General features: G+C 54.9%; 4 protein-coding genes across 4 annotated transcripts; 2 read left to right on the forward strand and 2 right to left on the reverse strand.

The window, feature by feature from the left end:
* Positions 1 to 148: 148 nt before the first annotated feature.
* MONBRDRAFT_33411 (uncharacterized protein) lies at positions 149 to 6,634 on the reverse strand (the record flags this gene model as incomplete). The annotated part of the gene is made up of 26 exons (XM_001747898.1): positions 149 to 204; positions 240 to 294; positions 336 to 419; positions 541 to 610; positions 713 to 795; positions 939 to 1,048; positions 1,215 to 1,338; positions 1,469 to 1,577; positions 1,636 to 1,724; positions 1,779 to 1,891; positions 2,046 to 2,073; positions 2,187 to 2,279; positions 2,390 to 2,469; positions 2,576 to 2,632; positions 2,724 to 2,900; positions 3,425 to 3,761; positions 4,155 to 4,223; positions 4,371 to 4,478; positions 4,557 to 4,868; positions 4,961 to 5,123; positions 5,226 to 5,339; positions 5,424 to 5,500; positions 5,605 to 5,666; positions 5,756 to 5,974; positions 6,175 to 6,475; positions 6,575 to 6,634. The coding sequence occupies 26 exons, from the start codon at positions 6,632 to 6,634 to the stop codon at positions 149 to 151; spliced, it is 3,150 nt and encodes a 1,049-aa protein (XP_001747950.1).
* An 878-nt stretch (positions 6,635 to 7,512) lies between these two features.
* Positions 7,513 to 9,281, forward strand: MONBRDRAFT_10113 (uncharacterized protein; the record flags this gene model as incomplete). Its single annotated transcript, XM_001747797.1, has 8 exons — positions 7,513 to 7,689; positions 7,770 to 7,879; positions 7,979 to 8,030; positions 8,144 to 8,282; positions 8,371 to 8,506; positions 8,645 to 8,780; positions 8,888 to 9,130; positions 9,186 to 9,281. The coding sequence occupies 8 exons, from the start codon at positions 7,513 to 7,515 to the stop codon at positions 9,279 to 9,281; spliced, it is 1,089 nt and encodes a 362-aa protein (XP_001747849.1).
* Positions 9,282 to 9,977: 696 nt separating this feature from the next.
* MONBRDRAFT_10114 (uncharacterized protein) lies at positions 9,978 to 11,843 on the reverse strand (the record flags this gene model as incomplete). The annotated part of the gene is made up of 4 exons (XM_001747899.1): positions 9,978 to 10,280; positions 10,373 to 10,552; positions 10,691 to 10,823; positions 11,761 to 11,843. 4 exons carry the CDS (start codon positions 11,841 to 11,843, stop codon positions 9,978 to 9,980), a joined length of 699 nt encoding a protein of 232 aa, XP_001747951.1.
* A 496-nt stretch (positions 11,844 to 12,339) lies between these two features.
* On the forward strand, positions 12,340 to 14,273 carry MONBRDRAFT_33413 (uncharacterized protein; the record flags this gene model as incomplete). The annotated part of the gene is made up of 6 exons (XM_001747798.1): positions 12,340 to 12,456; positions 12,737 to 12,799; positions 13,107 to 13,246; positions 13,397 to 13,482; positions 13,564 to 13,700; positions 13,821 to 14,273. The coding sequence occupies 6 exons, from the start codon at positions 12,340 to 12,342 to the stop codon at positions 14,214 to 14,216; spliced, it is 939 nt and encodes a 312-aa protein (XP_001747850.1). The 3' UTR covers positions 14,217 to 14,273.
* Positions 14,274 to 14,647: the final 374 nt, after the last annotated feature.

Raw genomic sequence — 14,647 nt, forward strand, 5'->3', positions numbered from 1 at the left:
AGAGAAGGCGAAAGAAGAAACCGCAATTTAAACAACAAGCACGACGCAATTTTCAACAGCAACCTAAGGGCTCAGCCCCGAAAGCAATGATCTGCTTCCAATCGAGATAGTCTACAGATGTCGCCGGGTCGCCTGAAAGACCTTTTGCTCAAACGCAACGCCAGCGATCGGGGTACCAGGTGCTCGAAGCGGGTTGAGCATGACCTAAATTATACCAGACAGAGCGGCAGCACACGTACGGTCAAAGGTGAATTGTGGCTCAGAGAGGGAACACATGCTAGGAAGACTGGCATCCTGGGTGTGGGCCGGCCAAACGAAGCAGCATCGAGCCAAACCTTGACATAAAGCTCGTGAATCTCTTGCAAAAAGGCCTTGACGCCTTCATCGGAGCGGCTGTCGTACAGAAGCACAATGCGAATCTACAGCACACGTGATTGGAGTTGTGAGACAGCGGCGATTGGCTCAATCTTGCCCTTTGGCCTTCGGTCGCCATGGGTGTTGGGCCAGTCCAGCGTTCCGCGGTCCGGTTTCGGCTCTTACATTGGTCGCAGTGACGCAAGCGGCCACTTGCATGGACCATTCATCAAAGCGGTGGTCTACCTTGATGAACCTAAGCGTGGAATGTTACCGCCACGCGACGGGCGGGCGGTCAAGGCACGACAAAAAAAGGGGGGGCGAGGCGGCCATTCGTAAATCTGTGAGCAGGACTCACGTGCTTGGATTTCGTCCGGCCTCATCATCGATACTGTCAAGCGCAGCAAACGCTACTTGCTGATAAGACAGGACCCGTTCCGCCTGGTCAGGGGAGTTGAGGCAAACAAGGTGCAAGGGGGCCGCGAAGGGATGAGCGTAGAAGCCCGCGCCCATGCTTGACAAGTCAATCCTGCGGAGGTCCGCAAGCAACAAGGCTGCTTGCGGAGCCGATCGGTTGTTCGTACCCTCTTCTCAGGATCCTCATTGGATTCATTCAGAATGCCAAAACTCGACTCATACAGCGGCTTATCATCGGCGCCAATGATGGCCAGGTAGTAGTTGCCGGCGCCCATCGCTCCAGTGAAGTCACACACACATCAAACACACACAGAGAGAAAATGGAAAAAAAAATGAAAGAGCAAAACCTCTGCTTTAAGATTCACATCAGGAATTTACTACATGTAAGAACAACTTTTGCCGCTGCGTTTCGGCGTAGGAGAGGTGATGGCTGCAGTTATGACGCTTGCTATTGGTGTTCAGAATGGATGAGCCTTCATGTTGGGGCATGCGGTGGACACGATGCTCCGCTTTTGGTGTGGATTGTGTGATGAGAGCACGATTCAAATTGATATCCATGCTAACAAGCTAGGGCACATGAATGGCAGCGCACAGCGCCCGCACAAGTACAACGTGCATTTTCTAACGACCTCAGAGCCATGCTGTGCCTCGAAGAGCATGGTCACGGGCACAGCTGGAAAAGAAGCTTGTTTCAGACCTTCTTGTTCTTGGGGGCCGACTGAAGGGCCGCCCTGGGTGTTGAAGCTCCCGAGCCAGCACCCAGAGGATTTTGCCGTTGGTTGGCTTGCTCTGATTCAGCCCGCTCACTAAAGCGCAACAGAAAATACAACTCGGCACCCACGGCCACGACACTACACAAAACACCAAACAAGACGCGCTGGAATGGGTTGACCGGAGCGAGCGGGACAGGCCTGCTCGTGAGCTTGAACGATCAAAGGTAGAGAGTTATACGGCTACTGGCGTGTCAAAAAGGCCTGCGCCAAGGAGTAAACAAACGCAAAACATACCCAGGCGACGTTTGGAAAGGCATATTGTGAGGCGAAAAACCCAAAGAAGAAGCAGGCCACGAGCGTCAGCAGGATGTTAAAGATGACGCCCAGCTGACGGCCAATCTCCTTGACTGCAGGTCACAGCAAGCCAGCCATGGTCGTTCAACGTAAGGAAGGCACAAGAGAATGCTGGGGCATGAATCAGCAAGGTTGACATCCCAGCTCGCTGAATCCAGGCAGCGAGGTGAATTTAGGTGGGATACTCCTCGGGGAGACTGCACATACCTTCCAAGGGACTGCTGGTATAGTCGGCCTGCACGGACATGCATCACATTGGCGTAGAAGGCCGTGATGCCACAAGCGGGATGAGTGCTGATGTCCCGCAGACCCGGTTCAAGAGGTGTGTGGCAAAAAGGGGTCACATACGCTGCTGCCCTCGACGCGGCGCACCATCCGCTGATACTCGCGCTCAGCTACAATGGCCTTGAGACGCTCACGTCGAGCCACGAGATCCGGATGCTGGTGCGCAGGTCATGCGAAGATAAAATACCCCAGGTCCGGTGAGCTGGGATGGATGGATGGCGTGTCCGAGGCTGAGGCTGAGCGGAAACGGAGCCAGCGATAAGTACCGGCTCGGGTGCTTGGTAGCCTTTCTCCACAATCTCCGAGTTGACCATCAATCGATGCAAGTAAACGGGAGGCGATACGCCTGCAAGTGTGGTCAGGCGCCACGCACGGTATGTGCACGTGTTAGAATTGAGAACCAAGGCCATGCTGCCTTGAAGTGGTCAACAAGAGCTTGAGCACACACGCACCTTGCTTTTGAGCTCGCGCCTTGAGGTCGAGGACCTCCGACCACGCCACCGTGTCATCTACCAGTCGCCCCCAAATCAGCCCCAAATCAGCCCCCACTGGCCCGGGTCAAGCAAGGAGAGACAGCCAGCAACCGTGTAACGCCCCCACCTGCAAAGACGGATTGGCATTTGAGCTGGTCGGCGACCTCGCGCATGGCCGGGGTCACCTTGACCATCACCGGAGGAAGGAGCTTGGTCTCCTCCATCTTCTCCGTGTGTGTGTGTGTGTGTGTGTGTGTGTGTGTGTGCAAAAGTGCAGAGTGTGCTCGTATTGTAAACTTGATCCCTGGGAAGTTGAAAAGGTGCTAAAAAGTCTAGGAAATTCGATGGAAATTAGATGACGGCTTGGTGGGCGTCCCGCGTATCCAACTGGCTGCAATACAGGTGAGGTCACCCGGCTGGCTGCCCGATTCTTCTTCGACATGCCCTTCCATCGGTGCAAAGGCGAAGAAGACTGCAAGTCGTGCTTCCATGGTTCGTTCCACGCAAGCACGCGGAAAAAAAAAAAAAAGAGTGCAGGTGATGGGTTAACGCGTCGATGCTCCGGTTGCTGGAGCTTGAGGTTTGAATTGTTTTTCAAGGCGCATCTCAATGCGACTCTTCACCATAGTGCATCGCGACATCCATCTTGATTTCGATTTCAATTGCAAAGCAAAGCAAAGAATGAATCGAACTGCTTGACCCAGCAAGTGGTAGCAGACCCCCATAACTTCCATGTGAATAATAATTATCAAATTGATGTGGCCTCTATTGATGACCAGTCTGACTCCTGAAGTCTTCACCAAAGGTCATCAACGGCCAAGTGCTGACTCTCATTCACCAGGCTGATCGAGCCCGAGAGATCCGAGTCGTCGCCTTCGCTATTTGCTGTTGCAAAGTAGCCCGTAACCGAGACGGCAGAAGCAGCGTTCCCAGACGGGACGCCATACAAGTCCTCGTGTGGTTCCAACTGCAGATCTCGCTGTCCGGCGCCAGACAAACTCGCGGCTGGCCAGCTGCCGTGAGCTTCTGCTGCACCAGCTTGGTCCACATACTCGAGCACAGTAGCTGGCGATGGCGAACGTGGGGTGCTACAGCTGCTTGTGGAGGCTGAGTTCTGGGGGGCGCTCTCATACACACCCAACTCACCGCTCTCCGTGTCACTGACCTATGATCAGGCAAAAAGCACAAGGAGAAAAGAAACGAGAGAAGGTGGGGGGTTCAGTATTTCACTTCAAACAAAAAAGAACACTTGAGAGGGTCCGGCATGGAATTGACTCACCGTCAGGTCAGTGTCGTCAAGGTTTTGCGCCGAGTCATTCCGGTCTGGGCGCCGCCCACCAGGTGCGAGAGCATCTTGAGTACGAGCATGCACAGGAGGCCGCGCCTCAAGCCGCAGGTGCATGCGCCCCAGTGATCGCTGGTAGGCAAGCTCATTGTCGGCAATTGACAACTAGAGGTGGGACGCAGACAAGAATCACGGCCGCGACGGTGACACTTTGAATTGAATCTCATTATCTGACAGTGAATCAACACCGCTCAGGTCGGACACGCAACCCACCTCAAGCTGACGCTTGCGAATACGTGACTGCGCAGTGCGCTGGTCAAAATCCTCGGCCTCCTGCCGCATCTACACATGTCCATCGGTCAGTGCAGGAGAGGTGGAGAAAAATAACTACGGCGGGATACCTGCAACAGCAACGGCCAGCGCCGTCATGGCATAGGCTGGTAGCCCCAGCAGCGTTGCTCGATTCGGAATGAGGCCATTCAAGCTTACCTGAGCGCGAAGCCGACGGGCTCGTTGCTGCAAGCCTCGAGCACGAAGCGAGTGCTCGGCTTCCGCTGTCATTTGCTCGGCCTCACGAGCTTCCAGCCGCGCCAGATTCTATCACGACATGGCGAAGAGCGGCGTCAGGGGCGGCAAAATAGCTTTGCCGAACACATCGAGCCAGCAGCAACGCACAGCTTTGGTCCGCAGCTGAGCAGCCCGTGTCATGCGGCACTCTGGTTCCTGCCCTGCGCGGGCCAGCGCCAAAACGGCTTTGATCTTGGCGTCTTCTGAGGGCAGGCCGGTTGCATCGTGAGGCGCACCATAAACCTGCGTTTGACTCGTTCCTTCCCACAGAAACTGGTCAAGGACACAGAACAGAGTTAACTGACCCGAGCGCGTAGCTGGCTTTGTCTGCGCTTCTTTCTCCTTGCGTCGGGCCTCCGCAATCACATCAGCCTTTGCCCGGGCTGCTGTAAGATGAAATGGCACGGGCCGCGTCGGAGCCTACCAGGATGCGAGGTGAAGAACGCATCATACCGTCACTGCATCAGACTCAATCACCTCCGGTTGATGAGGCAAGCACTTATGGCCCGCACCTTCTTTTGCGTCGAGGCGGGAGTAGTGGGGTGTGCAGGCACTGGATTGACAGGCTCAGACTTTCGGCGCAATGCCTGTCGCTCCGCCCAGACCCAGGCGCGTTCTTCCATGGCTCCTGGGGCTTTGGCTGCCTTGAGCTTTTCTTCGGCCCGGATGCGCAGTCTGTAAGCAGCGTTGCCTGGTATGAGATAGAGCATAGAAACCGAGCAAGTGCCGGGCAAGGCCGTTGCACGGGCACACGAGTCAATCCAAGATGGGTCTGACTTGATTTTTCGATAAAAGTCCTGTTCCTGTAACTGGGCGTATTTGTCCGAGCGAAGAATCTGGCGTGGAGGCGGCGCAGCCTTGAAGTTTGCGTGTTGAGCTTCCCGCTCCTCTCTATGAGACAGTCGATTGAGTTGAGTCAAGGGTGGAGCAGATGCAACGTCCTGCATTGGCAGATGGCAACGAGTACAAGCATACTTGAGACGCTCGTGGCGGGCTTGGGCATGTTGATGAGCCTTTTGCTTCTCGCGCCACGTTTGACGCAATGTCGTAAACTGCCATGGGCAAAGGAATCGAAGATGGGTCAAGCGGAATCACAGTCAAGAATGGTCAAGGGCGCACAGCGCTAAAGATTGAGTTCTTCGATTGCACGACCAACCTTTTCTGCTTGGCGCAAGCGTTGGTCAAGCATATGGGGCATTCGCTCTTGCAATGTTGAGGCTGACAAATGGATTTAGCAGCGGCGAGCCACCGTGAGGGTCACCTTGAGACTCGTCACAATGATGCAGATTGGTTCGTGGCCCACTGACCTGGCATGGTTGTTGGCTGCGGTGCGTTCTGGCATTCAGCTTCACTAGCGGCAGCACGACCCGATTTTTCTTGCATGTAGGCGATCATGCCTTTAGTGATCACTGGAGCCGTGCAGCTGGCCACACGAGGAGGCGGGCGCACGGGTCGAGCCTTGGGTGGTGGCGGGGGTGGTGCCTTTCGCACTTGTTCTGGTGGGAAGTAGTCGTTGGGATCAAAGCCTGCAGCAGAGGTCATATGAACGTGAGAAGCTGCGGCGCACAGGTATGCGCGGGGGCGGAAAAGGAAGGCATGGCAAGAGTGTGACATGGAAGATGGACTAAAAGCGCGGAACGAGAAGAAAGACGCAGACACACGCTACAAACGGGCAGATGGGTGAATCATTTTTCTTGCAAAAGCACGGCCTGTTGCTCACACCAACCTTGCCACATGTTCGCAATGGGGTCCGGGGCTGGAGCACGGGGTCTCACATCCTCGTCCGGGATGCTGAAATGAATGTCAGCCAGACGGTGATGCAGATCAGACGCGCGGGCCAACGGAGCAGTTGGGAGCTCAAAGGGGTAGTCGGGTGCCGTTGCAAAGCCGTCCGGGCGCTGCTGAGCTGCATCCGCATGCATTTCTCGGTGTAGCTCGTAGGCATCCTCAGCAAATGCCTCGCGTCCATCCAAGACTCTCTCCATGATGGCTGTCGTACGCGTCACCTCCTCTCGTGCCTGCACCAACTGCAAGTCGGGTTCAGAACAAGAAGATGAGGACGGGCAAGGGGGGCCGTTCTGCATCAGCGCCCGATTCACGAATCGCCTTTTGTCACTTTTCCATACCTTGGCATAATATTGGCGTTGCTCGTGAGGGAGCGTCTCCAGCAACTCTGCCAGGTCCATGTTGTCATCAGCTTCAACTGCTTCAGGATCGCCTTGACCCGAGCGCTGTGCACCCAAGGGCCCCCGGCGTCCAACATCATATCGATCGCTCCGTCTGGCCTGCCATGGCGGCAAAGGACCCTGTCCCGCCAGCAATCCCGCCATCCTTCCACGTCCGCCTCTTGCCGCCTGCGCTGCCGTCGGCCCTCAAACAAGCCGTCACCCGCTCAGAGCTGGCGTGTAACGGATGTGCGACCGTTGGAAATGGAAAAAATCCGAAATTTTCATGAATTGTCTGACATAACATGCTATTTGGTGTCTCTGCATTCTTCATGTGTTTCACTCTCATCTCTGCTTTCTGCTTCGAATTCGCATCGTTGTGTTACATCTGGCCAACTCTTTCTCTGGATGCAGCAAGCACCACCTCTTCATCTCTCTTCAAATCATCATTGATCAAAGCGTGATATAATTCACACTATCGCTTGAGCAGCACTACCAAATGTACTAATTCTCCCGCGGCCTTAGTGACCCAGTTTTGCCGATCGAATGCCATCAAAGTTCGCACTTCTGTGCTCGACTCAAGCTGCGAAGGAAACGGCACCCAGGGAGCAGCCGCGGCAAGGAGCGGTAGCTTCGGCAAGCATACCGTGTGTCGTTGTGGCTCTGCTTAGCACGCTTTATTTTTCGAACTGGTCGCTTGTAGGACCCTGCAGGGGCCCACGGTTGCTCAGTGCGAGGTGTCAATAGCGAGGTGCCATATTGACCGGCATCAAGCCCGTCCCCCGCAATTGCTACCAGCGACGTTGCAAGCATCTTTGGCGTGACCGCAAACGGCAAACCCGATCTGTCCTGAAGAAGCCCCGGCACACCGAGTTGAAAGCCGACAAAGATCGTGAGCCATGTCGAGTCAACTAGCCGAGGACGTGCGCGAAGAAGAATTCGAGGAGGATGTAGCGGACGAGGCTGAGGGTGAAGAGGAGGACGCGCCCACCAGCGACGCAGGCGCTGCCGATGGCGATCAAGACGAGAAGGAAGAGGATGCAGAGGAAGAGGAAGAAGAGGAAGAAGAGGAAGAGGTATGCTCACGTGAACCCACTCACACAGCCCACGTGCTCCCGTGTCGCATGCATGCTGATCATTCTCTTCCCTGCGTCAGGCTGAGGAAGTGGTGGCTACTCGGGACGATGTGGCTGGCACCTTGGACCTTTTGGGTCGAACAGCCGATGCCCTTGAATTTGCTTTCATTCGTTGCCGTCTGCTTGATCGGTGCGTATGGGCGTGCATGTGTGTCGAAGGGGAAGGGGGTACCGCTTCCTCACGACGCTGCCTGCTTGGATGTTGTCTCGTCATTATGCGTCGTCACAGCGCGGTGACCGACGTGGCCGTACTGGCCGAATTTAAGCATCTTCAAATTCTGGTAAGAAAGTTGCCGTCGGCGCTTTTCAGGGGCTCTCTTCGAGTGCGCCAGCTTGAACTTTATCGCCATAGAGATGATTGACGAGGTCTGTTTGCTTTTTTTCTTGATTACAGGAGCTGAATGGCAACGATCTGACAACTTTGCAGCCCTTGGCGTCACTCAAGTACCTTACCAGTGTCACAGTTCGCAATAATCGTCTCAAGCAGCTGCAGCTAGGCGAGATGAAATATCTGCAACGCCTGGACATCAGTGGTGCGACATGGAATGCTCATCCGCCTGGCCCCGCTCACACCGAAAGCCACCTTGGCTCACATTTATTGTTTCACCCTGACTCTGGCAGGTAATCACATCAAGAACCTGGATGAGCTCAACACACCAAGTTTGCGCTACCTGGATGCGAGTACCAACAGCATCAGGGCGCTGGGATTTGCCACGCAATTGCCTGCCCTCGAACACCTCAACATATCAGAAAACAAGTCGGTTCCTACTCGCACATCACCCACGGCTGGCTAAACTTGTTGAAAGCCCCTTTGGCCTGATGAGATTGTTCGTGTTGGTGCATCGTGACGAGCGAGCACCCGAGCCTCACCCCAGCCACCATCCCACTGTTGCAGGCTGCGGGCATTAGACACCCTTGATCACCCGCGGTTGGCTGAACTCGAGCTGTCCGGGAACGAAGTGGGTAGCCTGCAGTTTCTGGGTGATCTTCCAGCTTTGACCACTCTGAGTGCCATGGGCAGTCATCTCGAGGTGAGTATATCTGCACCCGACGCCTATGTTTGAACCGACGTGTAAATCAGAGTGTGGCTTGTCCGTTCATCTCGTCCGCGTGTTTGTGGTGCTGGTGACGTTCATAGTCCATCGAGCTGGACACGACACTGCCCAACCTGACAACACTGCATCTGGATGACAACAACTTTGCCGACCTGAACATTCTCAAGGAGCTCAGTGTGCTGTCCAGCCTGGCACACCTGTCAATGAGCGGCAACTCGTGCGCGGAGGAGGGCGATTATCGTGTGGAAGCCTTGGTCGCTATCCAGGGCCTCAAGACATTGGACGGCGAGGGTTACGATTCAGAGGATCGCGATGAAGCGCGCAACGTAAGATGTCGGGTTTTTTTCTTGTTGTCACTTGATTCTGTGTCATTTGTGCCAGCCCTCTTTTGAATACGCGATCGTGTTGAGCTGTGACTTGTTTATGCGCATGAATTCTTCTCACATGAACCTTGCACCGCCTGGGCAATTCTTGTAGCTGCGGCAATCACGGCTCGAGCAGGCATAGTGGCAGCCGCAGCAGCTACAGGTACTTGTGCGTGGCCAATGTACCCTCCTCAGGCTTGACGATGGAAGGCAAACAGCAGCTGCGAAGGGCGGATAAGAGAATTGAGAGAACACGCAGTTGTCAGTGAAACGCTTCGTCCACATCTGCGGTGCCCTGCATGATCTGCGGCCCCACATTCACGTGCAATGGGAAAAAAAAACCCCCTGCTCCTTCACTCGAGCCGCGCCAACCCCTCTTCCCGTTGCCCTGAGTTACCAACTTGGTTGTTGTCAAATAATTCATTAAAATGCAGTTCAAGCTCCGCTTCTGTTTTGCCCACCTGCATGGTCAAGCGTCAGCAAAGAAGTCAGACAGAGATAGACATTGGCGAGCAAGTGGGGCGGAAAAAAAAACCCCAAACAGCCGTTTGCCCATCGCTGGCGTACCAAGGGATTGCTCTTGTACGAATCTGGCCGCTGATGCATCTCGCACGTCAAGCCTGGGGTGGTGCGGAGCTCTTGCACGAGTTCCCGGGCACCTTGGCTGCAGAATTGGGCAAGCATATGTCCGGCGCATTGAGCAGATGAGGAAGGATAGGCAGACCAAATGAGCGTGATATCAGGTGCCCCGCCAACCCCTCAAAAAAAAAAAAAGAAAAAAAAAAAAGGTTGCTCGCAATGAGGAACATTAGATGAAGACGAACCGCTTGCCCCCAGAAACATAGTAGAAAGTACCACCAACGGGTAGAAGGGCCCGGATGGTGTTGATAAGCGGCTGGACAAGCGCGTTGTCATAGATCAGGTCACAGCCGAGGAGAACGTCAAACTGTTGGTCGACGGCAACGTCGGGGTCAATGCGATATGTCTCAGGCTTGGTCCAGTCCAAGCAATGAACGGCGGCACGGCTGGCCATGCTATTGTTGTCTCCGTTGCGTTTGACATTGGCCCGCAAGTTTTCAAGCGTAGGCTCAAACACGTCGGTCATCACCACCTGGTGTAGACAAGGGCCAACGTCATGAGAACATAACGTCGAACGAATGCTCAAAAGGCGATCCAAGAGCGACACGCGGCTTCGTGACATACCTGTTTAGCGTCTGAATAAGCCAGGGTGGCTAGCGCAGGGAGACCGCATCCTGCACCCAGCTCACACACCCGCTTGCCATCAAGTTCAGGGGCCAGGTCAACGATCCAGTATGCCATGACCAAGGATGCTGCCCAGATTTGAATGCCCGTCGTGTCATCTTCAGCTCGCTTGTCAAACACCTGTGCAAAAAGAGGCCAGACAATCCAGACCGGAGTGGGGGACACAGGCAGCAGAGGGAGGAGGAAGAGGAAGAAAAGCGTCAGTTGATTAGTTGGTGACATGGTGTGTACACTCTGCGTGGCTTCAAAACAACCCACCTTGCCGAACCAGGAGGTGGCAATCTCGTCAACGTGAAGGGGGGGCGTGTCCGGTTTGAAGCACATGACGTGTTCGTATTTTTGCACCACGTTGGGGTCGACACTCAGTCTCAGTTCCCTCACCACTTGCCCCCTGGACCGCAGCATCCGGTTGACCACCCTTCTTTTCTAGCTGCTTGGCACTGGGGTGCTCAAGAACCATCTGCAAAACATCTTTGTCCTCAACGTTGAAGGCCTCGGACACACAGCTCTTGCCTAAAGCGGCCGCGGGAAGGTGGCGTTGTGAGATCGATCCACGGGATGACTCTACAAAAACGAAAAAGTTATTAACACACCAAAACTGTTGGTGGCCAAGACGTCTACTTGCTCAAACCCATCCAGCAGCAGCCGAACCATGTCCACGGCCTAGCGTTTGGAAAAAATAAAGTAACATTTAGATGACCGGTAAGAACAGGCTTGGTGGAAGAGTTGATATCACGTTGGGTCGGAACGGGGCCTCGGTACGGCCAGAGCGCCGGGCAGGAGGATTAACCTTGTTGGTAATGGCCCAGTGCAGAGGGGTGTTGCCACTATCATTGGCTTTGAAATGGGCGCCGCGCTCCATGAGTGCTTGAACGCAATCCAGATGCCCATTGGCGGCAGCCAGATGCAGGGCTACAATTACAAGACGACACGGGCCCGAGGGGGGGGGGCGCAGCCAAGAGGCGCGGTGAGTGAGCAGGCAAGCTGAGCAGGAGGGCAGTGGAGGTGATGACCATGCTTCTTGAACAGGCTACCAAGCAGCAGGCGCTCTAGATGCAGACGACAAGACGACAGGAAGGGGGTGGGAGTGGGGGGTAAGACCCCCCAAAAAGCCTTTTGCAGGCTGATATCACGAACCAGAGTTGCCAAGGTCGTCAGCAGCATTAACGTCCACGCCATGTTGATCTAGCCAAGCCACCAAGTCCTCAAGTTCACCATAACTAGAGGATAATCACAGCAGGCCACAGTGACAGGTCGTGAGACACATCCAGGACAAGAAGGTTGACAAGCTGACTGCCCATGGTGCTCAAAAGCTGGGTTGAACCTACCGTGCACACAACTGCATCTCGAGCACCGGATCAAGAGGCTCCTCCTCCTCCTGCAGGGGGGCCTGTTCTTCGGGTGCCGCCATTGCTCCAGGCACCTTGTTCTCTTATAACCTTGACCCAACCGTCCACTGAAGCACGTATTATGTCGAACAAACGCCTCACGATCCGCCTTCAAACTATATCGTCGCCTCACGAGTCCAGGGAAAAGGCACACCCAAAAGGAGTCCGAGTACGCGCGCGCGCTCAGCGAGAGCAGAAAAAAAAAAACGCGCTCAATCTCAATCAGCCCATGTGCCAGTCCCCAAAAGTCTGACAATCACATTATGTCAGACGATCCACCTGACGCAACGCCTGACAAACTGCCATCGGCTTTCAAGCCGTTTGCTCAAAGGCCACACCTCGTCAGAAACTTCCGAGTGCGCGAGAACAAAAGAAAAAAAAGTATAAGACAGAGAGAGAGAGAGAGAGAAGAGAGAGAAGCTCATGTGCTCTCATTTTATATTGTTACAGTGAGTAACTAACAAAAGAATGAGAGAGAGAAACGAGAGAGAGAGAGACAGAGACTGAGCGAGGCTTCAAATGGCAGCGCCTGCGAAGCTTCTGCTGCTGCTGCTGCTGCTGCTGCTGGCCTTCTGTTGTATCGAGCTGCCTTTTGCTCTTTGTGCCGTTGCATTTGTCTTGGTGTTTGGGAGATTGGTTGGAACGGGGAGGGGCTCGGCTTGGTCTACTGGCTGCAAGTGAGAGGCGGTTTCTTGCAGCCCGTTCTCGAAACCGCGTACCGTTGGGTCTCTCCGTGATGGGATGGGCTCGTCTTGTTGACGTGCTGGGCTGGGTGGGGCCTTGTTGCATGTCTTGCAAGTCCAGGGAACACGCCACACAGTGTGCATGCTTCATCGGTTCATTTTCAAGCTGCCTCAGACTCACCGCCATTTCAACCAACTCTTCGTTGCATGTGGTGTCTGCTCTTGCTTTACAGTTTGTGCGTTTGACCACCACCATGGCCATGGCGCTGCGCACTCTCCGCTCTGCCTCGATGAAGGTAAGCTTGTGCATGCAGCCCGGCTCGGATTGGAAAAGCACGGCAAGAGCAGTGATGGCGATGGCCCGACCACCTGCTGGAGCTGGATTCATCGGGGCGAGAAACGAAGGAATGGGTTGAGCTTTTTTTGGGAAGGCAAAGGCCCACAACATCTTGCTCGACGTGTGCACCCCATTTGGGGCAGGTGCCGAGCCAGGTTTTCGAGACCAAATGAAAGCCAGACAGCTATCTTTGTAGCTTCTCACCATCATGCTCCTCTGTCCTTGCTTGGAACCGACTCTGCCGGGCGGGCCGGATGCAACGTTAGGCCGTGTCCTTCTCTGCCGTTCGTGCTGCCAGCACTGAGGCCGCAGCCCCCAAGATGAAGTCCTTCTCCATCTACCGCTGGGACCCCGAACGTCCCGGCGATAAGCCCCGCATGCAAGAGTACTCCATCGACATGAACTCGTATGTTGCCTCGCACCAATCCCGCCTTTCTACTCCACCAGCCCCCACCAGTGCCTTTTTAAAAACAATCGGCACTGGCTCGTTCTGCATCAATTGACTTGCCACTGCTGGATCGTGGGCCTCTCATTGGCTTGGTCTCGAATCGAACAGGTGCGGCCCCATGGTTCTGGATGCTTTGATCAAGATCAAGAACGAACAGGACCCGACTCTGACCTTCCGTCGCTCGTGCCGTGAAGGTGTGTCCTAGCCGAGGCCTCACGAGCCCTTGACTTTTTTTACCGCCTTGCCTCATGTTGTCGGTTGCTCCAAATATACAGGCATCTGTGGCTCGTGCTCCATGAACATCGATGGTACCAACACCCTGGCTTGCCTGTGCCGCGTCACCACCGAGTCTTCCTCCGCCATGAAGATCAACCCCTTGCCCCACATGTACGTGGTCAAGGATCTGGTTCCGGTAAGTTAGCTTCGCATGCATGCCAACACTTGAATCATCCAGCCTGCCGTGTGGTATATGGGCAGATTGCGAGCCTTCACGACCCCTTGCTACTCGGTGTCGCATGCGTTTGTGCTTCAGGATATGGCCAACTTTTACCAGCAGTACCAGGCCATTGAGCCCTGGCTGCAGACTGATAAGGCCCCTGAAGACGGACGCGAGTACCTGCAGTCAGTCGAGGACCGCAAGAAGCTGGATGGCATGTATGAGTGCATCCTGTGCGCTTGCTGCAGCACCTCATGCCCCTCCTACTGGTGGAACATGGACCAGTACCTTGGCCCGGCCGCCCTGATGCAGGCCCGCCGCTGGATGGCTGACTCGCGCGACGACCGCGCAAAGGAACGCATGGAGAAGCTTCGCGATCCCTTCTCCATGTACCGCTGCCACACCATCATGAACTGCACCAAGACGTGCCCCAAGCACCTTAACCCCGGCAAGGCCATCGCTGAGATCAAGCGTGACATGCTCTCCATGTAAATGCCCATCGCCGAAGGAAGTGTCTAGCTGTCCTCACCCTGCCTCGCACAAGCGCGCCTGCGGTATTTTCGCCCCTTTGCGTGCTAAGGAGAATGTTTTTTTTGCATGGCACAGACACCACCCGCGTGTTGTCTGCAAAGTGCACCTCAATCTTTTTCTCGTTTGTGCAGCAGTGCTGAGTGCGGCATCGCCTTTCTTTCCTCTTTTTGTTTATGGCAATTGTTTTACCCGGCTTTCTGGCCTTTTTTTGTGTGTCACTTTTCTTTCGTTTTCTCATACACGTTTCCATCTCGATGAAACGGCCCATTCATGGTTGGTGATGTGCTCTTTGCCATCCTTGCCATTGTCCCGGCCCTTCCCTGCATCACTAACTCCTCTCCATGGCGCCTGGATCTGACCTCCCCCCCCCCCCCCCCCCCCCTTTTTTTTTC

Source organism: Monosiga brevicollis, genomic scaffold (genome assembly GCF_000002865.3).
Source record: "Monosiga brevicollis MX1 MONBRscaffold_19 genomic scaffold, whole genome shotgun sequence".
In the NCBI taxonomy this organism is placed as follows: domain Eukaryota; class Choanoflagellata; order Craspedida; family Salpingoecidae; genus Monosiga; species Monosiga brevicollis.